At 31.9% G+C, this 25,132-nt stretch overlaps 1 protein-coding gene across 1 annotated transcript in view; it reads right to left on the bottom strand.

Moving 5' to 3' along the window:
• The window catches only part of LOC139492973 (uncharacterized), a 129,062-nt gene that overhangs the window by 60,077 nt on the left and 43,853 nt on the right, over window positions 1–25,132 (bottom strand). Inside the window, exons 26-52 of the mRNA XM_071281120.1 lie at window positions 24,836–24,949; window positions 23,839–23,952; window positions 22,842–22,955; window positions 22,312–22,425; window positions 21,549–21,662; window positions 19,238–19,348; window positions 18,242–18,355; window positions 17,711–17,824; window positions 17,373–17,486; window positions 15,668–15,781; window positions 14,670–14,783; window positions 14,139–14,252; window positions 13,800–13,913; window positions 13,180–13,293; window positions 12,183–12,296; window positions 11,186–11,299; window positions 10,654–10,767; window positions 10,316–10,429; window positions 8,615–8,728; window positions 7,618–7,731; window positions 7,086–7,199; window positions 6,747–6,860; window positions 6,127–6,240; window positions 5,131–5,244; window positions 4,584–4,697; window positions 1,896–2,009; window positions 1,558–1,671 (exon numbers count right to left, since the gene is read on the bottom strand). Coding sequence (XP_071137221.1) covers window positions 1,558–1,671; window positions 1,896–2,009; window positions 4,584–4,697; window positions 5,131–5,244; window positions 6,127–6,240; window positions 6,747–6,860; window positions 7,086–7,199; window positions 7,618–7,731; window positions 8,615–8,728; window positions 10,316–10,429; window positions 10,654–10,767; window positions 11,186–11,299; window positions 12,183–12,296; window positions 13,180–13,293; window positions 13,800–13,913; window positions 14,139–14,252; window positions 14,670–14,783; window positions 15,668–15,781; window positions 17,373–17,486; window positions 17,711–17,824; window positions 18,242–18,355; window positions 19,238–19,348; window positions 21,549–21,662; window positions 22,312–22,425; window positions 22,842–22,955; window positions 23,839–23,952; window positions 24,836–24,949 — 3,075 coding nt within the window. The remainder of the gene's footprint in view (window positions 1–1,557; window positions 1,672–1,895; window positions 2,010–4,583; window positions 4,698–5,130; window positions 5,245–6,126; window positions 6,241–6,746; window positions 6,861–7,085; window positions 7,200–7,617; window positions 7,732–8,614; window positions 8,729–10,315; window positions 10,430–10,653; window positions 10,768–11,185; window positions 11,300–12,182; window positions 12,297–13,179; window positions 13,294–13,799; window positions 13,914–14,138; window positions 14,253–14,669; window positions 14,784–15,667; window positions 15,782–17,372; window positions 17,487–17,710; window positions 17,825–18,241; window positions 18,356–19,237; window positions 19,349–21,548; window positions 21,663–22,311; window positions 22,426–22,841; window positions 22,956–23,838; window positions 23,953–24,835; window positions 24,950–25,132) is intronic.

Raw genomic sequence — 25,132 nt, 5'->3', positions numbered from 1 at the left:
GCAAAATGTGACCGCTTCATTTTGTTTAACACGACCAATTCGCTGTATAAAACGAGCACAATTTACTTGGTAAAATCAGCGACCTTCTTAAAACGTGTAATTGACCGCCCTTTCAATAATCGATGTTGACTCCCCTCTTTTTTGTACTCGGCCGATTCCGTTGCGAGATTAGCGAATACACCCAAGGATGGCCGATTGTAGACATGCTAACACTCGGCAATCCTCGAGTGAATTCGCTAGAACGGAATCGACCGAGTTTAGACGATTGATTACCACACAGTTCAACAATCGGGACGTCTATTACCAAGCGAAAGATCACTTATCAATAAATGCTTTAAAGTTCATTTCGTGTTTGGAGTTAAATTGGTTATTCAAACGGAACTATTAGCAGTTACATGATAGTGACAAAAAATGCCAAAAATGACGATGATGAAGTTGATGATTACAGAATATAATTAGCATGGCTAGTAAGAAAAAAAAACTTTTCTTGATAGTTATTAGGCACAAGCCATTAAATTATACTTTTAGTCAAACAAACAAAAAACGCATTCGAAATCTGTGATGGAGTCCTTTCTCAAACTGAGAAGCAATACTGTTGCCGGAGAAGAATAGTCATGAATTCATTAATAATATACGTCATTGCATAATCATGATAATGAGGCAATTTATGTAAAATCTTAAAGATCATGTGAGGGCTCTAGCTGCACTCTGGGCTATTTTCACATGACTCAAGTTGAACATAATGTAACAAGAATCCTGTATTGTGATGTATAAAGTCAGAACAATTTAAAAGAAATTCAAAAAGGCAAGGAATAAATTTAATTACATAATGAAAGTTCTCATAATTAGTCATAGTGGATATACATACGATACCAATACATTATTGTTTATTTACACTAGTACGTTCAAACGTTATAATGCAAATAAATGCGTTAAATTGGGGAACCTTTTTTTAAAGACAACATGTATTAAGAGACCACTTTTGCCTTCTCCCTTGAGTGGTCTCTTAATACAGGTTTGACTGAATATTTTAAATATTATAGTTTTAAACATATAAAGCTGAGTACTGGTTCGTAGTCTATTTTTCAGAACAACACAAGTTCGAAATTCTTAAATAATTAAAATCGACCTGTAGTTCATATATTGTGATTCCTGATAAAATGGTCATCAGAAATAAAAATGTCTCACAAGATACTGAAACGTTTGGAGGTTCAATAATATACCATGTACTGTTCACTAAACACAAACAAAAGTATTGAAACTTTTATAACATATTTTCAAAGATGTCTATTCATTTCATGGTAATAATGTTTACATTTACATTATTCTTAGGAAGGTAACATATCTCCGTCTTGAACGATCCGACTCATCGTTAAAATTTGGTTATATTCGAGGTCATTTTGGCTTTGATACACTCTAATACCATTAATTATTTTAAAGATTTTTCGAATATGTCGATCTCGGATAAACAGTATTTGTCAAAATTTGAAAAAATATTAACGTCCCAAATGTTTAGATTCTGTAGCGATTATAGCAAAACAAAAACCATACATATACCTGAATCGCAGTGCTGTCCTGTGTAACCAATTTGACAGATACACACGTAGCCATTAACTTTATCTTTACATGTGGCTCCGTTCTTGCATTGATGTAGAAGACAATTATCTATATCTGAAACGAAAAGGATAACAAATCAATATCGTTTGCCTGAAGAAATAACTCTCTATGAAAGTATTAAAGTCAAAAGCGTTTATATTTGTCTTTAAAATATTCCGTTTGTATCCCCTTAAGTATCTTCTCATTTTAATTCATTATGGTTGTTTAGGAAAATAGATTTACTACAGTTGGATAATATGTTTTCATAAAGACATTAACATTTTCATCTGACATCATACCTATTTCACAATTATTTCCTTTGTAACCTGGGGGACACGTGCAGCTGTAATCGTTGACTTTATCCTTACATGTAGCGCCGTGCTTGCATGGATTTGGCAGACATTCATTTATATCTGAAATATGTATTCCACATGAACAAACTATCAGAAATCCCAGTTTATAATAATTCAACAAACCAAATACTTATTGCTTTAAACTTTTTTTTAAAACAAGGCACGTTTTCAATTCTCGAATGCTTAAAATCGACCTGTACAGCCCTTGGATGGTGTAAACTTCCCAAAAAACGTGTATGGTGTAATGGTGTATGGCATATGGTGCAATGGTGTAAGGTGTATGGTGCTATGGTGTATGGGGAATGGTGTAATGGTGTTTGAGGAATGGTGTGATTGTGTAACGTGAGATCGGGAATGATTTGAATGATGGTGTACGACATTTCATTGGTTGAAAACGAAGTTCTTTTTATTTTATTTTCTCGAACTGTAAACATAAACATAAACAATAATAATAATCTTAATATTTGAAATTTGATTGCTTTATGGGTAATTTCGGATCGTGTAGGTTGCATTTCTGTAAATATTGACAATGCAATTTCCCATCTCAGGAACCTCTTTTACAGCTAAAACTGTACCACTTTTACTATGAAGTTTTGAAAAAAATCTTATCCTAGAATTGAAAGTTCATATGCACCACAATTTTTTTCAAAGGTCCAAATATAGGGCTGTGCGGCATATTTTCAACGTTTATATGCCCTGAACTTCTCAGAGTTTAAACTTACACTAATTTTCTTAACTACCCCTACCTCGAATGAAAAGTTACCACAGATTTCAATGTAAACAATATGCACGTGTTTATTTACTGGTAACATTCCCAAGTTCTGTCTCTGCGATATCGAACACAGAGAGTATAACTGGGAACCAGTATGTAAACAAAATCAATTTTCTATGAATATTCAATTACTCCCCAAAAGAGGCGTGTTTTGAGAAACAACTGTATTTACAAAGTGCAACCTATACACACATTTATTCAAATAGAAAACTCTCTAAAATCAGTTTTTCTCACATTAATACTCATTTATCAGAATTAAAGTCTTAAAGAAATCACTGTGTATACTCTAAGTTTTTCTTTACTATACATTTTGTACCCCCTCCCATGTTTCAATTTTTTAAAGAATTTGAAAACAAGACTTTAATTATTGCCAGCTTACCGTTTTTGCATATTTTCTGATAAAAAATGCCTTGAACCTGTTAAAAACTGTTTTTATAACATATTGAAAGCATATCAGAATATCATAAATGTAATGTTTAGCAGTCAATCATTACAACATTCAAGATTATATAAAGTATCTAATCCAGCCTCTATCTCCAGTCCACATCTTACTGTATGCCTATTTGTCAATTAAAGAACACATTTTCTGCCTCAAATGGTCAATTTAGAATTCTTGTCACAACAGTATCATCTGTAACCATAGATCTGACACAATTTAGCTACTATATATACTAGAAGTGTTCAAACAAAACCATATTTACAATAGTTGTATGCATGCAGATACCAGTCTAAAATATAAATTCACTTAAAACGTTGTAGAGATGACTCCTAACATCTGATTTTTGCTTAACTTCCAAGCATAGTTATTGTTTTCTATATCAAGAACTTTAAAAGCATAAAATCATAGCATTTACAAGTTGAATTATCTGTTTTATGACCTAGGGGGTAGACAATTTTCTATGTTTTTTGCCCTTGGGGCCTCAAATTTCCTTAATCATTCTGCTGTTTCTAGCAATTTGGAATATTTAGTACATATTCAGGATAGAACACACTATTGTAAGTTTTCTTGAGATATTTTTGTTTTTCTAGCTTTTATTTATTATGCCGTGGTGACAAAAAAGCAGACTTAGGTGTTGCGGCTTACTTTTGGGTTATCGAAAGGACACAAATACCCCATAAATAATATTCAGGAAGGATCTATGAGTTTCAATGACTGCGAAGAGTAAATATAAGCACTCCTTAACAATTTAACTTACAAATATGCAAATATTATGATTTAATTTTGTATCCAGGACTTTAAGTAAACTATGCATACTGTAAACTGTGAATTTATGCTGAGTCATCATATTTAAGGCCCAGGATTCCATCAATCTTCATTAAATATTTATAAAACTTCTTATTTCAGTTAATTTCTTTAAAATCTGTGAAATAAAGCAAATTTGGTTAAATTCTGAATGTTCCCCTTTTTCACCCTATGTATATGGATGGGGGATGGTGTATGGTGTAATGTGTAAGGTGTATGGTGCAAAGATGTAACGTGTATGGTGTAATGGTACAAGGTGTATGGTTTAATGGTGTATGGTGTATGGTGTTATGGTGTATGGTGTTAGCGGGAAGTTTACACCATCAAATGACTGTACGTCATTTAAAAAAAAACTGTTTACCGAGAAATCATCTGAGAGGCATAATCTTGCACAATACTAGTATATCAAGGGAGTTTTGAAGTTTCAATAGTAGTCAATTGATATACAATTTTAAAATTCGTTTAAACTTTTGCACGAGGTATTCAAAATAAGGATTTTATTGTCCCCTTAGTCTATTATCTTTTATTTTTATTCTTTTTCGAAGAAAACCGATTTCAAAGAATAAAAGTAAAATATTGACATTTTAAAGGACATTTTGAGTTTAATCTGACATCATACCTATTTTACAGTTCTTTCCTTTGTATCCTGGGGCACACGTGCAGCTGTAATCGTTCACTTTATCATTACATGTAGCGCCGTGCTTGCATGGATTTGGCAGACATTCATTTATATCTGAAATATGTATACCACATGACCAAACTATCAGAAATTACAGTTTACATATCCAACAAAGCCAAATGATTATTTTGAAATCAACTTTTTTTTAAAACACTTCTTGTCTTCAATTTTCAAATACTTCAAATCCACCTGTATGTCATTTAAACGAACTTTTCACCGAACAATCATCTGAGATGCATAATCTTGCACAATACTAGTATATTAAGGCAGTTTGAAGTTTCAATAGTAGTCAATTGATATACAATTTTAAAAATCGTTTAAACTTTTGCACATGGTAAAAAAAAAGAATTCAAAATACTGTTTTGATGGTCCCCTAAGTCTATTTTCTTAAATATTTCATTCTTTTTCGAAGAAAACCTATTTCAAAGACTAAGCGTAAAATATTGACATTAAGACATTTTTTTTTGGGTTATATCTGACACCATACCTATTTCACAGTCTTTTCCTTTGTAACCTGGGGCACACATGCAGCTGTAATCGTTCACTTTATCATTACATGTAGCGCCGTGCTTGCATGGATTTGGCAGACATTCATTTATATCTGAAATGTATATTTCACATGACCAAACTATCAGAAATTACAGTTTACATATCCAACAAAGCCAAATAATTATTTTGAAATCAATTTTTTTTTAAACACAGCTTGTCTTGAATTTTCAAATACTTCAAATCCACCTGTATGTCATTTAAAAGAAACTTTTAACCGAACAATCATCTGAGAGGCATAATCTTGCACAATACAAGTATATTAAGGAAGTTCAAAGTTTCAATAGTAATCAATTGATATACAATTTTAAAAATCGTTTAAACTTTTGCACATGGTAAAAAAAAAGATTTCCAAATACAGTTGTTTTGGTCCCCTAAGTCTATTTTCTTTTGTATTTCATTCTTTTTCGAAGAAAACCGATTTTAAAGACTAAGCGTAAAATATTGACATTAAATAAAGGCAACAGTAGTATACCGCTGTTTAAAACTCATAAATCCATGGACAAAAAACAAAATCGGGGTAACAAACTAAAACCGAGGAAAACGCATTAAATATATGAGGAGAACAACGACACAACACTAAAATGTAACACACACAAAAACGGACCAAGCATCAGACAAAATCCCCCGAGAATAACAAATATAACATCAAAACCAAATACATGAATTTGGGATAGACAAGTACCGTGACACGTCTTATCGCAATGTGAAATTACACTAAAAAATAAGAGAAAACAAACGACGCGACGTTAAAATGTAACACACACAGAAATGAACAATAATATAACAATGGCCATATTCCTGACTTGGTACAGGACATTTTTAAAGGATAAAAATGGTGAGTTGAACCTGGTTTTGTGGCATGCGAAACCTCACACTTTAATGGGTAATGTTAGATATAACATTAAGACATTTTGAATTTAATCTGACATCATACCTATTTCACAGTTCTTTCCTTTGTAACCTGGGGCACACATGCAGCTGTAATCGTTTACTTTATCATTACATGTAGCGCCGTGCTTGCATGGATTTGGCATACATTCATTTATATCTGAAATATGTATACCACATGACCAAACTATCAGAAATTACAGTTTATAATAATTCAACAAAGCCAAATACTTATTTTGAAATCAACTTTGTTTTTAAATATGTTCAACAAGGCATGTCTTAAATTCGCAAATACTTGAAATCGGCATGTACGTCATTTACAAGAAACGAACGTCTGTATTGAACGACCACCGGCTTTTAACGACCACTGTCCAAGCCCCCCTCCCCAAAATTTAAAATTGAAAATTCATGTTAATTATGTTTACATTTACATTATTCTTAGTAAGGTAACATATCTCCGTCTTGAACGATCGGACTCATCGTTAAAATTTGTTTATATTCGAGGTCATTTTGACTTTGATACACTCTAATACCATTAATTATTTTAAAGATTTTTCAAATATGTCGATCTCGGATAAACAGTATATGTTAAAATTTGAAAAATTTTAACGTCCCAAATGTTTAGATTATGTATCGATTATAGCAAAACAAACACCATACATATACCTGTATCGCAGTGCTGTCCTGTGTAACCAATTTTACAGATACACACGTAGCCATTAACTTTATCTTTACATGTGGCTCCGTTCTTGCATTGATTTAGAAGACAATTATCTATATCTGAAACGAAAAGGATAACAAATCAATATCGTTTGCCTGAAGAAATAACTCTCTTTAAAAGTATTCAAGTCAAAAGCGTTTACCTTTGTCTTTAAAATATTCCGTTTGTATCCCCTTAAGTACCCTCTCATTTTAATTCATTATGGTTCTTTTGGAAAATAGATTAAACTACAGTTGGATAATATATTTTCATAAAGACATTAACGTTTTCATCTGACATCATACCTATTTCACAATTCTTTCCTTTGTAACCTGGGGGACACGTGCAGCTGTAATCGTTCACTTCATCCTTACATGTAGCGCCGTGCTTGCATGGATTTGGCAGACATTCATTTATATCTGAAATATGTATTCCGAATGAACAAACTATCAGAAATCCCAGTTTATAATAATTCAACAAAGCCAAATACTTATTGCCTTAAATTTTTTTTTTAAACAAGGCACGTTTTCTCGAATACTTAAAATCGACCAGTACGTCATTTAAAAAGAAATGTTTACAGAGCAATCATCTGAGAGCATAATCTTGCACAATACTAGTATATCAAGGGAGTTTTGAAGTTTCAGTAATAGTCAATTGATATTCAATTTTAAAATTCATTTTAACTTTTGCACAAGGTATTCAAAATACGGATTCTATTATCCCCTTAGTCTATTATCTTTTATTTTTCATTCTTTTTTGAAAAAAAACATATTTCATAGAATAAAAGTAAAATATTGACATTTTAATGGACATTTTGAGTTTAATCTGACATCATACCTATTTCACAGTTCTTTCCTTTGTAACCTGGGGCACACATGCAGCTGTAATCGTTCACTTTATCATTACATGTAGCGCCGTGCTTGCATGGATTTGGCAGACATTCATTTATATCTGAAATGTATATTTCACATGACCAAACTATCAGAAATTACAGTTTACATATCCAACAAAGCCAAATAATTATTTTGAAATCAATTTTGTTTTAAAACACAGCTTGTCTTGAATTTTCAAATACTTCAAATCCACCTGTATGTCATTTAAAAGAAACTTTTAACCGAACAATCATCTGAGAGGCATAATCTTGCACAATACTAGTAAATTAAGGCAGTTTGAAATTTATAATAGTAATCAATTGATATACAATTTAAAAAATCGTTTAAACTTTTGCACATGGTAAAAAAAAAGATTTCCAAATACAGTTGTTTTGGTCCCCTAAGTCTATTTTCTTTTGTATTTCATTCTTTTTCGAAGAAAACCGATTTTAAAGACTAAGCGTAAAATATTGACATTAAATAAAGGCAACAGTAGTATACCGCTGTTTAAAACTCATAAATCCATGGACAAAAAACAAAATCGGGGTAACAAACTAAAACCGAGGGAAACGCATTAGATATATGAGGAGAACAACGACACAACACTAAAATGTAACACACACAAAAACGGACCAAGCATCAGACAAAATCCCCCGAGAATAACAAATATAACATCAAAACGAAATACATGAATTTGAGATAGACAAGTACCGTGACACGTCTTATCGCAATGTGAAATTACACTCAAAAATAAGAGAAAACAAACGACGCGACGTTAAAATGTAACACACACAAAAATGAACAATAATATAACAATGGCCATATTCCTGACTTGGTACAGGACATTTTTAAAGGATAAAAATGGTGAGTTGAACCTGGTTTTGTGGCATGCGAAACCTCACACTTTAATGGCAATGTTAAATATAACATTAAGACATTTTGAATTTAATCTGACATCATACCTATTTCACAGTTCTTTCCTTTGTAACCTGGGTCACACATGCAGCTGTAATCGTTCACTTTATCATTACATGTAGCGCCGTGCTTGCATGGATTTAGCATACATTCATTTATATCTGAAATATGTATACCACATGACCAAACTATCAGAAATTACAGTTTATAATAATTCAACAAAGCCAAATACTTATTTTGAAATCAACTTTGTTTATAAATATGTTCAACAAGGCATGTCTTAAATTCGCAAATACTTGAAATCGGCATTTACGTCATTTACAAGAAACGAACGTCTGTATTGAACGACCACCGGCTTTTAACGACCACTGTCCAAGCCCCCCTCCCCAAAATTGATTTTCATATATATTTTAACTGTCAAAAGCGACCATTCTACACGCAAAACACTCGGCAATCCTCGAGTGAATCCGCTAGAACGGAATCGGCCAAGTTTAGATGATTCATTACCACACAGTTCAACAATCGGGACGTCTATTATCAAGGGAATCATCACTTATCAATAAATATTTTAAAGTTCAAGTCCTGTTTGAAGAAAAAGTGGTTATTTAAACTGAGCTATTAGCAGTTACATGATAGTGACAAAAATTGCCAAAAATGACGATAGAGCGAAAAAAAAACTTTTCTTGATAGTTATAAGGAACAAGCCATTAAATTATATATTTAGTTGAACGAAAAAACGCATTCGAAATTTGTGATGGAATCCTTTCTCAAGCTGAGAAGCAATACTGTTGCCGGAGAAGAATAGTCATGAATTCATTAATAATATACGTCATTGCATAATCATGATAATGAGGCAATTTATGTAAAATCTTAAAGATCATGTGAGGGCTCTAGCTGCACTCTGGGCTATTTTCACATGACTCAAGTTGAACATAATGTAACAAGAATCCTGTATTGTGATGTATAAAGTCAGAACAATTTAAAAGAAATTCAAAAAGGCAAGGAATAAATTTAATTACATAATGAAAGTTCTCATAATTAGTCATAGTGGATATACATACGATACCAATACATTATTGTTTATTTACACTAGTACGTTCAAACGTTATAATGCAAATAAATGCGTTAAATTGGGGAACCTTTTTTTAAAGACAACATGTATTAAGAGACCACTTTTGCCTTCTCCCTTGAGTGGTCTCTTAATACAGGTTTGACTGAATATTTTAAATATTATAGTTTTAAACATATAAAGCTGAGTACTGGTTCGTAGTCTATTTTTCAGAACAACACAAGTTCGAAATTCTTAAATAATTAAAATCGACCTGTAGTTCATATATTGTGATTCCTGATAAAATGGTCATCAGAAATAAAAATGTCTCACAAGATACTGAAACGTTTGGAGGTTCAATAATATACCATGTACTGTTCACTAAACACAAACAAAAGTATTGAAACTTTTATAACATATTTTCAAAGATGTCTATTCATTTCATGGTAATAATGTTTACATTTACATTATTCTTAGGAAGGTAACATATCTCCGTCTTGAACGATCCGACTCATCGTTAAAATTTGGTTATATTCGAGGTCATTTTGGCTTTGATACACTCTAATACCATTAATTATTTTAAAGATTTTTCAAATATGTCGATCTCGGATAAACAGTATTTGTTAAAATTTGAAAAATTTTACGTCCCAAATGTTTAGATTGTATAGCGATTATAGCAAAACAAACACCATACATATACCTGTATCACAGTGCTGTCCTGTGTAACCAATTTTACAGATACACACGTAGCCATTAACTTTATCTTTACATGTGGCTCCGTTTTTGCATTGATTTAGAAGACAATTATCTATATCTGAAACGAAAAGGATAACAAATCAATATCGTTTGCCTGAAGAAATAACTCTCTTTAAAAGTATTAAAGTCAAATACGTTTACCTTTGTCTTTAAAATATTCCGTTTGTATCCCCTTAAGTACCCTCTCATTTTAATTCATTATGGTTCTTTTGGAAAATAGATTAACTACAGTTGGATAATATATTTTCATAAAGACATTAACGTTTTCATCTGACATCATACCTATTTCACAATTCTTTCCTTTGTAACCTGGGGGACACGTGCAGCTGTAATCGTTCACTTTATCCTTACATGTAGCGCCGTGCTTGCATGGATTTGGCAGACATTCATTTATATCTGAAATATGTATTCCACATGAACAAACTATCAGAAATCCCAGTTTATAATAATTCAACAAAGCCAAATACTTATTGCCTTAATTTTTTTTTTAAAACAAGGCACGTTTTCTCGAATACTTAAAATCGACCTGTACGTCATTTAAAAAAAAACTGCTTACAGAGCAATCATCTGAGAGCATAATCTTGCACAATACTAGTATATCAAGGGAGTTTTTAAGTTTCAATAGTAGTCAATTGATATTCAATTTTAAAATTCGTTTTAACTTTTGCACAAGGTATTCAAAATACGGATTCAATTATCCCCTTAGTCTATTATCTTTTATTTTTCATTCTTTTTCGAAGAAAACATATTTCATAGAATAAAAGTAAAATATTGACATTTTAATGGACATTTTGAGTTTAATCTGACATCATACCTATTTCACAGTTCTTTCCTTTGTAACCTGGGGCACACGTGCAGCTGTAATCGTTCACTTTATCAGTACATGTAGCGCCGTGCTTGCATGGATTTGGCAGACATTCATTTATATCTGAAATATATATACCACATGACCAAACTATCAGAAATTACAGTTTACATATCCAACAAAGCCAATTAATTATTTTGAAATCAATTTTTTTTTAAAACACAGCTTGTCTTGAATTTTCAAATACTTCAAATCCACCTGTATGTCATTTAAACGAAACTTTTAACCGAACAATCATCTGAGAGGCATAATCTTGCACAATACTAGTAAATTAAGGCAGTTTGAAGTTTCAATAGTAGTCAATTGATATACAATTTTAAAAATCGTTTAAACTTTTGCACATGGTAAAAAAAAAGATTTCCAAATACAGTTGTTCTGGTCCCCTAAGTCTATTTTCTTTTGTATTTCATTCTTTTTCGAAGAAAACCGATTTTAAAGACTAAGCGTAAAATATTGACATTAAATAAAGGCAACAGCAGTATACCGCTGTTCAAAACTCATAAATCCATGGACAAAAAACAAAATCGGGGTAACAAACTAAAACCGAGGGAAACGCATTAAATATATGAGGAGAACAACGACACAACACTAAAATGTAACACACACAAAAACGGACCTAGCATCAGACAAAATCCCCCGAGAATAACAAATATAACATCAAAACCAAATACATGAATTTGGGATAGACAAGTACCGTGACACGTCTTATCGCAATGTGAAATTACACTCAAAAATAAGAGAAAACAAACGACGCGACGTTAAAATGTAACACACACAGAAATGAACAATAATATAACAATGGCCATATTCCTGACTTGGTACAGGACATTTTTAAAGGATAAAAATGGTGAGTTGAACCTGGTTTTGTGGCATGCGAAACCTCACACTTTAATGGGTAATGTTAGATATAACATTAAGACATTTTGAATTTAATCTGACATCATACCTATTTCACAGTTCTTTCCTTTGTAACCTGGGGCACACGTGCAGCTGTAATCGTTCACTTTATCAGTACATGTAGCGCCGTGCTTGCATGGATTTGGCAGACATTCATTTATATCTGAAATATATATACCACATGACCAAACTATCAGAAATTACAGTTTACATATCCAACAAAGCCAATTAATTATTTTGAAATCAATTTTTTTTTAAAACACAGCTTGTCTTGAATTTTCAAATACTTCAAATCCACCTGTATGTCATTTAAACGAAACTTTTAACCGAACAATCATCTGAGAGGCATAATCTTGCACAATACTAGTAAATTAAGGCAGTTTGAAGTTTCAATAGTAGTCAATTGATATACAATTTTAAAAATCGTTTAAACTTTTGCACATGGTAAAAAAAAAGATTTCCAAATACAGTTGTTCTGGTCCCCTAAGTCTATTTTCTTTTGTATTTCATTCTTTTTCGAAGAAAACCGATTTTAAAGACTAAGCGTAAAATATTGACATTAAATAAAGGCAACAGCAGTATACCGCTGTTCAAAACTCATAAATCCATGGACAAAAAACAAAATCGGGGTAACAAACTAAAACCGAGGGAAACGCATTAAATATATGAGGAGAACAACGACACAACACTAAAATGTAACACACACAAAAACGGACCAAGCATCAGACAAAATCCCCCGAGAATAACAAATATAACATCAAAACCAAATACATGAATTTGGGATAGACAAGTACCGTGACACGTCTTATCGCAATGTGAAATTACACTCAAAAATAAGAGAAAACAAACGACGCGACGTTAAAATGTAACACACACAGAAATGAACAATAATATAACAATGGCCATATTCCTGACTTGGTACAGGACATTTTTAAAGGATAAAAATGGTGAGTTGAACCTGGTTTTGTGGCATGCGAAACCTCACACTTTAATGGGTAATGTTAGATATAACATTAAGACATTTTGAATTTAATCTGACATCATACCTATTTCACAGTTCTTTCCTTTGTAACCTGGGGCACACATGCAGCTGTAATCGTTTACTTTATCATTACATGTAGCGCCGTGCTTGCATGGATTTGGCATACATTCATTTATATCTGAAATATGTATACCACATGACCAAACTATCAGAAATTACAGTTTATAATAATTCAACAAAGCCAAATACTTATTTTGAAATCAACTTTGTTTTTAAATATGTTCAACAAGGCATGTCTTAAATTCGCAAATACTTGAAATCGGCATGTACGTCATTTACAAGAAACGAACGTCTGTATTGAACGACCACCGGCTTTTAACGACCACTGTCCAAGCCCCCCTCCCCAAAATTTAAAATTGAAAATTCATGTTAATTATGTTTACATTTACATTATTCTTAGTAAGGTAACATATCTCCGTCTTGAACGATCGGACTCATCGTTAAAATTTGTTTATATTCGAGGTCATTTTGACTTTGATACACTCTAATACCATTAATTATTTTAAAGATTTTTCAAATATGTCGATCTCGGATAAACAGTATTTGTTAAAATTTGAAAAATTTTAACGTCCCAAATGTTTAGATTATGTATCGATTATAGCAAAACAAACACCATACATATACCTGTATCGCAGTGCTGTCCTGTGTAACCAATTTTACAGATACACACGTAGCCATTAACTTTATCTTTACATGTGGCTCCGTTCTTGCATTGATTTAGAAGACAATTATCTATATCTGAAACGAAAAGGATAACAAATCAATATCGTTTGCCTGAAGAAATAACTCTCTTTAAAAGTATTCAAGTCAAAAGCGTTTACCTTTGTCTTTAAAATATTCCGTTTGTATCCCCTTAAGTACCCTCTCATTTTAATTCATTATGGTTCTTTTGGAAAATAGATTAAACTACAGTTGGATAATATATTTTCATAAAGACATTAACGTTTTCATCTGACATCATACCTATTTCACAATTCTTTCCCTTGTAACCTGGGGGACACGTGCAGCTGTAATCGTTCACTTTATCCTTACATGTAGCGCCGTGCTTGCATGGATTTGGCAGACATTCATTTATATCTGAAATATGTATTCCGAATGAACAAACTATCAGAAATCCCAGTTTATAATAATTCAACAAAGCCAAATACTTATTGCCTTAAATTTTTTTTTAAAACAAGGCACGTTTTCTCGAATACTTAAAATCGACCAGTACGTCATTTAAAAAGAAATGTTTACAGAGCAATCATCTGAGAGCATAATCTTGCACAATACTAGTATATCAAGGGAGTTTTGAAGTTTCAGTAATAGTCAATTGATATTCAATTTTAAAATTCATTTTAACTTTTGCACAAGGTATTCAAAATACGGATTCTATTATCCCCTTAGTCTATTATCTTTTATTTTTCATTCTTTTTTGAAAAAAACATATTTCATAGAATAAAAGTAAAATATTGACATTTTAATGGACATTTTGAGTTTAATCTGACATCATACCTATTTCACAGTTCTTTCCTTTGTAACCTGGGGCACACATGCAGCTGTAATCGTTCACTTTATCATTACATGTAGCGCCGTGCTTGCATGGATTTGGCAGACATTCATTTATATCTGAAATGTATATTTCACATGACCAAACTATCAGAAATTACAGTTTACATATCCAACAAAGCCAAATAATTATTTTGAAATCAATTTTGTTTTAAAACACAGCTTGTCTTGAATTTTCAAATACTTCAAATCCACCTGTATGTCATTTAAAAGAAACTTTTAACCGAACAATCATCTGAGAGGCATAATCTTGCACAATACTAGTAAATTAAGGCAGTTTGAAGTTTATAATAGTAATCAATTGATATACAATTTAAAAAATCGTTTAAACTTTTGCACATGGTAAAAAAAAAAGATTTCCAAATACAGTTGTTTTGGTCCCCTAAGTCTATTTTCTTTTGTATTTCATTCTTTTTCGAAGAAAACCGATTTTAAAGACTAAGCGTAAAATATTGACATTAAATAAAGGCAACAGTAGTATACCGCTGTTTAAAACTCATAAATCCATGGACAAAAAACAAAATCGGGGTAACAAACTAAAACCGAGGGAAACGCATTAGATATATGAGGAGAACAACGACACAACACTAAAATGTAACACACACAAAAACGGACCAAGCATCAGACAAAATCCCCCGAGAATAACAAATATAACATCAAAACGAAATACATGAATTTGAGATAGACAAGTACCGTGACACGTCTTATCGCAATGTGAAATTACACTCAAAAATAAGAGAAAACAAACGACGCGACGTTAAAATGTAACACACACAAAAATGAACAATAATATAACAATGGCCATATTCCTGACTTGGTACAGGACATTTTTAAAGGATAAAAATGGTGAGTTGAACCTGGTTTTGTGGCATGCGAAACCTCACACTTTAATGGCAATGTTAAATATAACATTAAGACATTTTGAATTTAATCTGACATCATACCTATTTCACAGTTCTTTCCTTTGTAACCTGGGGCACACATGCAGCTGTAATCGTTTACTTTATCATTACATGTAGCGCCGTGCTTGCATGGATTTAGCATACATTCATTTATATCTGAAATATGTATACCACATGACCAAACTATCAGAAATTACAGTTTATAATAATTCAACAAAGCCAAATACTTATTTTGAAATCAACTTTGTTTATAAATATGTTCAACAAGGCATGTCTTAAATTCGCAAATACTTGAAATCGGCATTTACGTCATTTACAAGAAACGAACGTCTGTATTGAACGACCACCGGCTTTTAACGACCACTGTCCAAGCCCCCCTCCCCAAAATTGATTTTCATATATATTTTAACTGTCAAAAGCGACCATTCTACACGCAAAACACTCGGCAATCCTCGAGTGAATCCGCTAGAACGGAATCGGCCAAGTTTAGATGATTCATTACCACACAGTTCAACAATCGGGACGTCTATTATCAAGGGAATCATCACTTATCAATAAATATTTTAAAGTTCAAGTCCTGTTTGAAGAAAAAGTGGTTATTTAAACTGAGCTACTAGCAGTTACATGATAGTGACAAAAATTGCCAAAAATGACGATAGAGCGAAAAAAAAACTTTTCTTGATAGTTATAAGGAACAAGCCATTAAATTATATATTTAGTTGAACGAAAAAACGCATTCGAAATTTGTGATCGAATCCTTTCTCAAGCTGAGAAGCAATACTGTTGCCGGAGTAACATAGTCATGAATTTATAAATAATATACGTCATTGCATAATCATGATAATGAGGCAATTTATGTAAAATCTTAAAGATCATATGAGAGCTCTAGTTGCACACTGGGCTATTTTCACATGACTCAAGATGAACATAATGTAACAAGAATCCTGTATTGTGATGTATAAAGTCAGAACAATTTAAAAGAAATTCAAAAAGGCAAGGAATAAATTTAATTACATAATGAAAGTTCTCATAAATAGTCATAGTGGATATACATACGATACCAATACATTATTGTAGATTTACACTAGTACGTTCAAACGTTATAATGCAAATAAATGCGTTAAATTGGGGAACCTTTTTTCAAAGACCACATGTATTAAGAGACCACTTTTGCCTTCTTCTCCCTTGAGTGGTCTCTTAATACAGGTTTGACTGAATATTTTAAATATTATAGTTTTAAACATATAAAGCTGAGTACTGGTTCGTAGTCTATTTTTCAGAAACAACACAAGTTCGAAATTCTTAAATAATTAAAATCGACCTGTAGTTCATATATTGTGATCCCTGATAAAAAGGTCACTAGGAATAAAAATGTCTCACAAGATACTGAAACGTTTGGAGGTTCAATAATATACCATGTACTGTCCTCTAAACACAAACAAAAGTATTGAAACTTTTATAACATATTTTCAAAGCTGTCTATTTATTTCATGGTAATTATGTTTACATTTACATTACTCTTAGTAAGGTAGCATATCTTTGTTCTGAACGATCGGACTCATCGTTAAAATTTGTTTATATTCGAGGTCATTTTGGCTTTGATACACTCTAATACCATTAATTATTTTAAAGATTTTTCAAATATGTCGATCTCGGATAAACAGTATTTGTTAAAATTTGAAAAATTTTACGTCCCAAATGTTTAGATTGTATAGCGATTATAGCAAAACAAACACCATACATATACCTGTATCACAGTGCTGTCCTGTGTAACCAATTTTACAGATACACACGTAGCCATTAACTTTATCTTTACATGTGGCTCCGTTTTTGCATTGATTTAGAAGACAATTATCTATATCTGAAACGAAAAGGATAACAAATCAATATCGTTTGCCTGAAGAAATAACTCTCTTTAAAAGTATTAAAGTCAAATACGTTTACCTTTGTCTTTAAAATATTCCGTTTGTATCCCCTTAAGTACCCTCTCATTTTAATTCATTATGGTTCTTTTGGAAAATAGATTAACTACAGTTGGATAATATATTTTCATAAAGACATTAACGTTTTCATCTGACATCATACCTATTTCACAATTCTTTCCTTTGTAACCTGGCGGACACGTGCAGCTGTAATCGTTCACTTTATCCTTACATGTAGCGCCGTGCTTGCATGGATTTGGCAGACATTCATTTATATCTGAAATATGTATTCCACATGAACAAACTATCAGAAATCCCAGTTTATAATAATTCAACAAAGCCAAATACTTATTGCCTTAATTTTTTTTTTAAAACAAGGCACGTTTTCTCGAATACTTAAAATCGACCTGTACGTCATTTAAAAAAAACTGCTTACAGAGCAATCATCTGAGAGCATAATCTTGCACAATACTAGTATATCAAGGGAGTTTTTAAGTTTCAATAGTAGTCAATTGATATTCAATTTTAAAATTCGTTTTAACTTTTGCACAAGGTATTCAAAATACGGATTCTATTATCCCCTTAGTCTATTATCTTTTATTTTTCATTCTTTTTCGAAGAAAACATATTTCATAGAATAAAAGTAAAATATTGACATTTTAATGGACATTTTGAGTTTAATCTGACATCATACCTATTTCACAGTTCTTTCCTTTGTAACCTGGGGCACACGTGCAGCTGTAATCGTTCACTTTATCAGTACATGTAGCGCCGTGCTTGCATGGATTTGGCAGACATTCATTTATATCTGAAATATATATACCACATGACCAAACTATCAGAAATTACAGTTTACATATCCAACAAAGCCAATTAATTATTTTGAAATCAATTTTTTTTTAAAACACAGCTTGTCTTGAATTTTCAAATACTTCAAATCCACCTGTATGTCATTTAAACGAAACTTTTAACCGAACAATCATCTGAGAGGCATAATCTTGCACAATACTAGTAAATTAAGGCAGTTTGAAGTTTCAATAGTAGTCAATTGATATACAATTTTAAAAATCGTTTAAACTTTTGCACATGGTAAAAAAAAAGATTTCCAAATACAGTTGTTCTGGTCCCCTAAGTCTATTTTCTTTTGTATTTCATTCTTTTTCGAAGAAAACCGATTTTAAAGACTAAGCGTAAAATATTGACATTAAATAAAGGCAACAGCAGTATACCGCTGTTCAAAACTCATAAATCCATGGACAAAAAACAAAATCGGGGTAACAAACTAAAACCGAGGGAAACGCATTAAATATATGAGGAGAACAACGACACAACACTAAAATGTAACACACACAAAAACGGACCAAGCATCAGACAAAATCCCTCGAGAATAACAAATATAACATCAAAACCAAATACATGAATTTGGGATAGACAAGTACCGTGACACGTCTTATCGCAATGTGAAATTACACTCAAAAATAAGAGAAAACAAACGACGCGACGTTAAAATGTAACACACACAGAAATGAACAATAATATAACAATGGCCATATTCCTGACTTGGTACAGGACATTTTTAAAGGATAAAAATGGTGAGTTGAACCTGGTTTTGTGGCATGCGAAACCTCACACTTTAATGGCAATGTTAAATATAACATTAAGACATTTTGAATTTAATCTGACATCATACCTATTTCACAGTTCTTTCCTTTGTAACCTGGGGCACACATGCAGCTGTAATCGTTTACTTTATCATTACATGTAGCGCCGTGCTTGCATGGATTTAGCATAGAGTGGGGTGCTCATTTTCGCCACATCTTACCATGTTTTCTACAGTTTATGTTCAGGTCTAAATGTTTTTGAAGTATACTAATATTTCTATATGAAGATAACTTCAAATGCAAAATATACTTAAGCTTGAAAACCGGTTTGTTTTAAGAAAATCATCTGAAAAGTTAGATTAAAGGGTGTTTGAAATTTCCGGATGTTTTGTCAATGGGGGACACATATTCGCCGTTTTTACACATCTATTTAAAATCAAATAACCGCAGCTTTTAACAATTTTTATCAAATCAATTGCATTATAGATGAATAGCAGACATTTCAAAGGTATAAAGAATTCAAAATTAGGGCATTCAGTCAAATATTTACTTAGAAATACTTCTTTGAAATCGTGTTTTTTATTCAGGAAATTGTCCGAAAATCGTTGTCCGTTTTTCGGTCATTTTCGGTAGGAGCCGCAATATGTCTCAGTTTAAAAAAATATTATATTTGTTATAAAAATATAATTTACGGGTACATTTCTTCCATTTCAGCCATCCTTTGAAGTTTTTACACCTCATAATCCTTAAACGGCGAAATTGTGTCCCCGGCGAAAATGAGCACCCCACTCTACATTCATTTATATCTGAAATATGTATACCACATGACCAAACTATCAGAAATTACAGTTTATAATAATTCAACAAAGCCAAATACTTATTTTGAAATCAACTTTGTTTATAAATATGTTCAACAAGGCATGTCTTAAATTCGCAAATACTTGAAATCGGCATTTACGTCATTTACAAGAAACGAACGTCTGTATTGAACGACCACCGGCTTTTAACGACCACTGTCCAAGCCCCCCTCCCCAAAATTGATTTTCATATATATTTTAACTGTCAAAAGCGACCATTCTACACGCAAAACACTCAGCAATCCTCGAGTGAATCCGCTAGAACGGAATCGGCCAAGTTTAGATGATTCATTACCACACAGTTCAACAATCGGGACGTCTATTATGAAGGGAATCATCACTTATCAATAAATATTTTAAAGTTCAAGTCCTGTTTGAAGAAAAAGTGGTTATTTAAACTGAGCTATTAGCAGTTACATGATAGTGACAAAAATTGCCAAAAATGACGATAGAGCGAAAAAAAAAAACTTTTCTTGATAGTTATAAGGAACAAGCCATTAAATTATATATTTAGTTGAACGAAAAAACACATTCGAAATCTGTGATGGAATCCTTTCTCAAGCTGAGAAGCAATACTGTTGCCGGAGTAACATAGTCATGAATTTATAAATAATATACGTCATTGCATAATCATGATAATGAGGCAATTTATGTAAAATCTTAAAGATCATATGAGAGCTCTAGTTGCACACTGGGCTATTTTCACATGACTCAAGATGAACATAATGTAACAAGAATCCTGTATTGTGATGTATAAAGTCAGAACAATTTAAAAGAAATTCAAAAAGGCAAGGAATAAATTTAATTACATAATGAAAGTTCTCATAAATAGTCATAGTGGATATACATACGATACCAATACATTATTGTAGATTTACACTAGTACGTTCAAACGTTATAATGCAAATAAATGCGTTAAATTGGGGAACCTTTTTTCAAAGACCACATGTATTAAGAGACCACTTTTGCCTTCTTCTCCCTTGAGTGGTCTCTTAATACAGGTTTGACTGAATATTTTAAATATTATAGTTTTAAACATATAAAGCTGAGTACTGGTTCGTAGTCTATTTTTCAGAAACAACACAAGTTCGAAATTCTTAAATAATTAAAATCGACCTGTAGTTCATATATTGTGATCCCTGATAAAAATGTCACTAGGAATAAAAATGTCTCACAAGATACTGAAACGTTAGGAGGTTCAATAATATACCATGTACTGTCCTCTAAACACAAACAAAAGTATTGAAACTTTTATAACATATTTTCAAAGCTGTCTATTTATTTCATGGTAATTATGTTTACATTTACATTACTCTTAGTAAGGTAGCATATCTTTGTTCTGAACGATCGGACTCATCGTTAAAATTTGTTTATATTCGAGGTCATTTTGGCTTTGATACACTCTAATACCATTAATTATTTTAAAGATTTTTCAAATATGTCGATCTCGGATAAACAGTATTTGTTAAAATTTGAAAAATTTTAACGTCCCAAATGTTTAGATTGTATAGCGATTATAGCAAAACAAACACCATACATATACCTGTATCACAGTGCTGTCCTGTGTAACCAATTTTACAGATACACACGTAGCCATTAACTTTATCTTTACATGTGGCTCCGTTTTTGCATTGATTTAGAAGACAATTATCTATATCTGAAACGAAAAGGATAACAAATCAATATCGTTTGCCTGAAGAAATAACTCTCTTTAAAAGTATTAAAATCAAATACGTTTACCTTTGTCTGTAAAATATTCCGTTTGTATCCCCTTAAGTACCCTCTCATTTTAATTCATTATGGTTCTTTTGGAAAATAGATTAACTACAGTTGGGCCATAGTTATTATATTTTTAGTTTTACGAAATTTTTTGACAAAACCAATGGGTAGGAGGACGAAAAAAAACAAAAAAAAAACTGCTGCTGCTGATTTTTTTTTTTAATACCAACCGTCAATTTCAAAATTTTTTTTTTTTATTTCACCAGGAGATTTTCTACTAGTGTAACAACTATTTTTTTTTTCTTGACAAGGTTTGAATTGAAAATCAATGTGCAACAACTTACTAAATCACCAAGAGCATAAATTTAGATTCTTTCATGCAGTTATGAACTAAAATGTTTTTTTTTGCATGAAAAACACTGGGTCGGAGGAGAAAAAAAAAATAAAAATCAACATTTTTGATTTTATTTTTTTTCCTATTTGGCAAAAATTAGGGTAGGAGGGTTCGTAAAACTAAAAATAAAAAAACTACGGCCTTGGATAATATATTTTCATAAAGACATTAACGTTTTCATCTGACATCATACCTATTTCACAATTCTTTCCTTTGTAACCTGGGGGACACGTGCAGCTGTAATCGTTCACTTTATCCTTACATGTAGCGCCGTGCTTGCATGGATTTGGCAGACATTCATTTATATCTGAAATATGTATTCCACATGAACAAACTATCAGAAATCCCAGTTTATAATAATTCAACAAAGCCAAATACTTATTGCCTTAATTTTTTTTTAAAACAAGGCACGTTTTCTCGAATACTTAAAATCGACCTGTACGTCATTTAAAAAAAACTGCTTACAGAGCAATCATCTGAGAGCATAATCTTGCACAATACTAGTATATCAAGGGAGTTTTGAAGTTTCAATAGTAGTCAATTGATATTCAATTTTAAAATTCGTTTTAACTTTTGCACAAGGTATTCAAAATACGGATTCTATTATCCCCGTAGTCTATTATCTTTTATTTTTCATTCTTTTTCGAAGAAAACATATTTCATAGAATAAAAGTAAAATATTGACATTTTAATGGACATTTTGAGTTTAATCTGACATCATACCTATTTCACAGTTCTTTCCTTTGTAACCTGGGGCACACGTGCAGCTGTAATCGTTCACTTTATCATTACATGTAGCGCCGTGCTTGCATGGATTTGGCAGACATTCATTTATATCTGAAATATATATACCACATGACCAAACTATCAGAAATTACAGTTTACATATCCAACAAAGCCAAATAATTATTTTGAAATCAATCTTTTTTTAAAACACAGCTTGTCTTGAATTTTCAAATACTTCAAATCCACCTGTATGTCATTTAAACGAAACTTTTAACCGAACAATCATCTGAGAGGCATAATCTTGCACAATACTAGTAAATTAAGGCAGTTTGAAGTTTCAATAGTAGTCAATTGATATACAATTTTAAAAATCGTTTAAACTTTTGCACATGGTAAAAAAAAAAGATTTCCAAATACAGTTGTTTTGGTCCCCTAAGTCTATTTTCTTTTGTATTTCATTCTTTTTCGAAGAAAACCGATTTTAAAGACTAAGCGTAAAATATTGACATTAAATAAAGGCAACAGCAGTATACCGCTGTTCAAAACTCATAAATCCATGGACAAAAAACAAAATCGGGGTAACAAACTAAAACCGAGGGAAACGCATTAAATATATGAGGAGAACAACGACACAACACTAAAATGTAACACACACAAAAACGGACCAAGCATCAGACAAAATCCCTCGAGAATAACAAATATAACATCAAAACCAAATACATGAATTTGGGATAGACAAGTACCGTGACACGTCTTATCGCAATGTGAAATTACACTCAAAAATAAGAGAAAACAAACGACGCGACGTTAAAATGTAACACACACAGAAATGAACAATAATATAACAATGGCCATATTCCTGACTTGGTACAGGACATTTTTAAAGGATAAAAATGGTGAGTTGAACCTGGTTTTGTGGCATGCGAAACCTCACACTTTAATGGCAATGTTAAATATAACATTAAGACATTTTGAATTTAATCTGACATCATACCTATTTCACAGTTCTTTCCTTTGTAACCTGGGGCACACATGCAGCTGTAATCGTTTACTTTATCATTACATGTAGCGCCGTGCTTGCATGGATTTAGCATACATTCATTTATATCTGAAATATATATACCACATGACCAAACTGTCAGAAATTACAGTTTACATATCCAACAAAGCCAAATAATTATTTTGAAATCAATTTTTTTTTTAAAAACAGCTTGTCTTGAATTTTCAAATACTTCAAATCCACCTGTATGTCATTTAAAAGAAACTTTTAACCGAACAATCATCTGAGAGGCAAAATCTTGCACAATACTAGTAAATTAAGGCAGTTTGAAGTTTCAATAGTAGTCAATTGATATACAATTTTTAAAAATCGTTTAAACTTTTGCACATGGTAAAAAAAAAGATTTCCAAATACAGTTGTTTTGGTCCCCTAAGTCTATTTTCTTTTGTATTTCATTCTTTTTCGAAGAAAACCGATTTTAAAGACTAAGCGTAAAATATTGACATTAAATAAAGGCAACAGCAGTATACCGCTGTTCAAAACTCATAAATCCATGGACAAAAAACAAAATCGGGGTAACAAACTAAAACCGAGGGAAACGCATTAAATATATGAGGAGAACAACGACACAACACTAAAATGTAACACACACAAAAACGGACCAAGCATCAGACAAAATCCCTCGAGAATAACAAATATAACATCAAAACCAAATACATGAATTTGGGATAGACAAGTACCGTGACACGTCTTATCGCAATGTGAAATTACACTCAAAAATAAGAGAAAACAAACGACGCGACGTTAAAATGTAACACACACAGAAATGAACAATAATATAACAATGGCCATATTCCTGACTTGGTACAGGACATTTTTAAAGGATAAAAATGGTGAGTTGAACCTGGTTTTGTGGCATGCGAAACCTCACACTTTAATGGCAATGTTAAATATAACATTAAGACATTTTGAATTTAATCTGACATCATACCTATTTCACAGTTCTTTCCTTTGTAACCTGGGGCACACATGCAGCTGTAATCGTTTACTTTATCATTACATGTAGCGCCGTGCTTGCATGGATTTAGCATACATTCATTTATATCTGAAATATATATACCACATGACCAAACTGTCAGAAATTACAGTTTACATATCCAACAAAGCCAAATAATTATTTTGAAATCAATTTTTTTTTTAAAAACAGCTTGTCTTGAATTTTCAAATACTTCAAATCCACCTGTATGTCATTTAAAAGAAACTTTTAACCGAACAATCATCTGAGAGG

Source organism: Mytilus edulis, chromosome 10, assembly GCF_963676685.1.
Source record: "Mytilus edulis chromosome 10, xbMytEdul2.2, whole genome shotgun sequence".
NCBI classification, from domain to species: Eukaryota; Metazoa; Mollusca; class Bivalvia; order Mytilida; family Mytilidae; genus Mytilus; species Mytilus edulis.
This window is presented reverse-complemented; position numbering and strand designations above follow the sequence as displayed.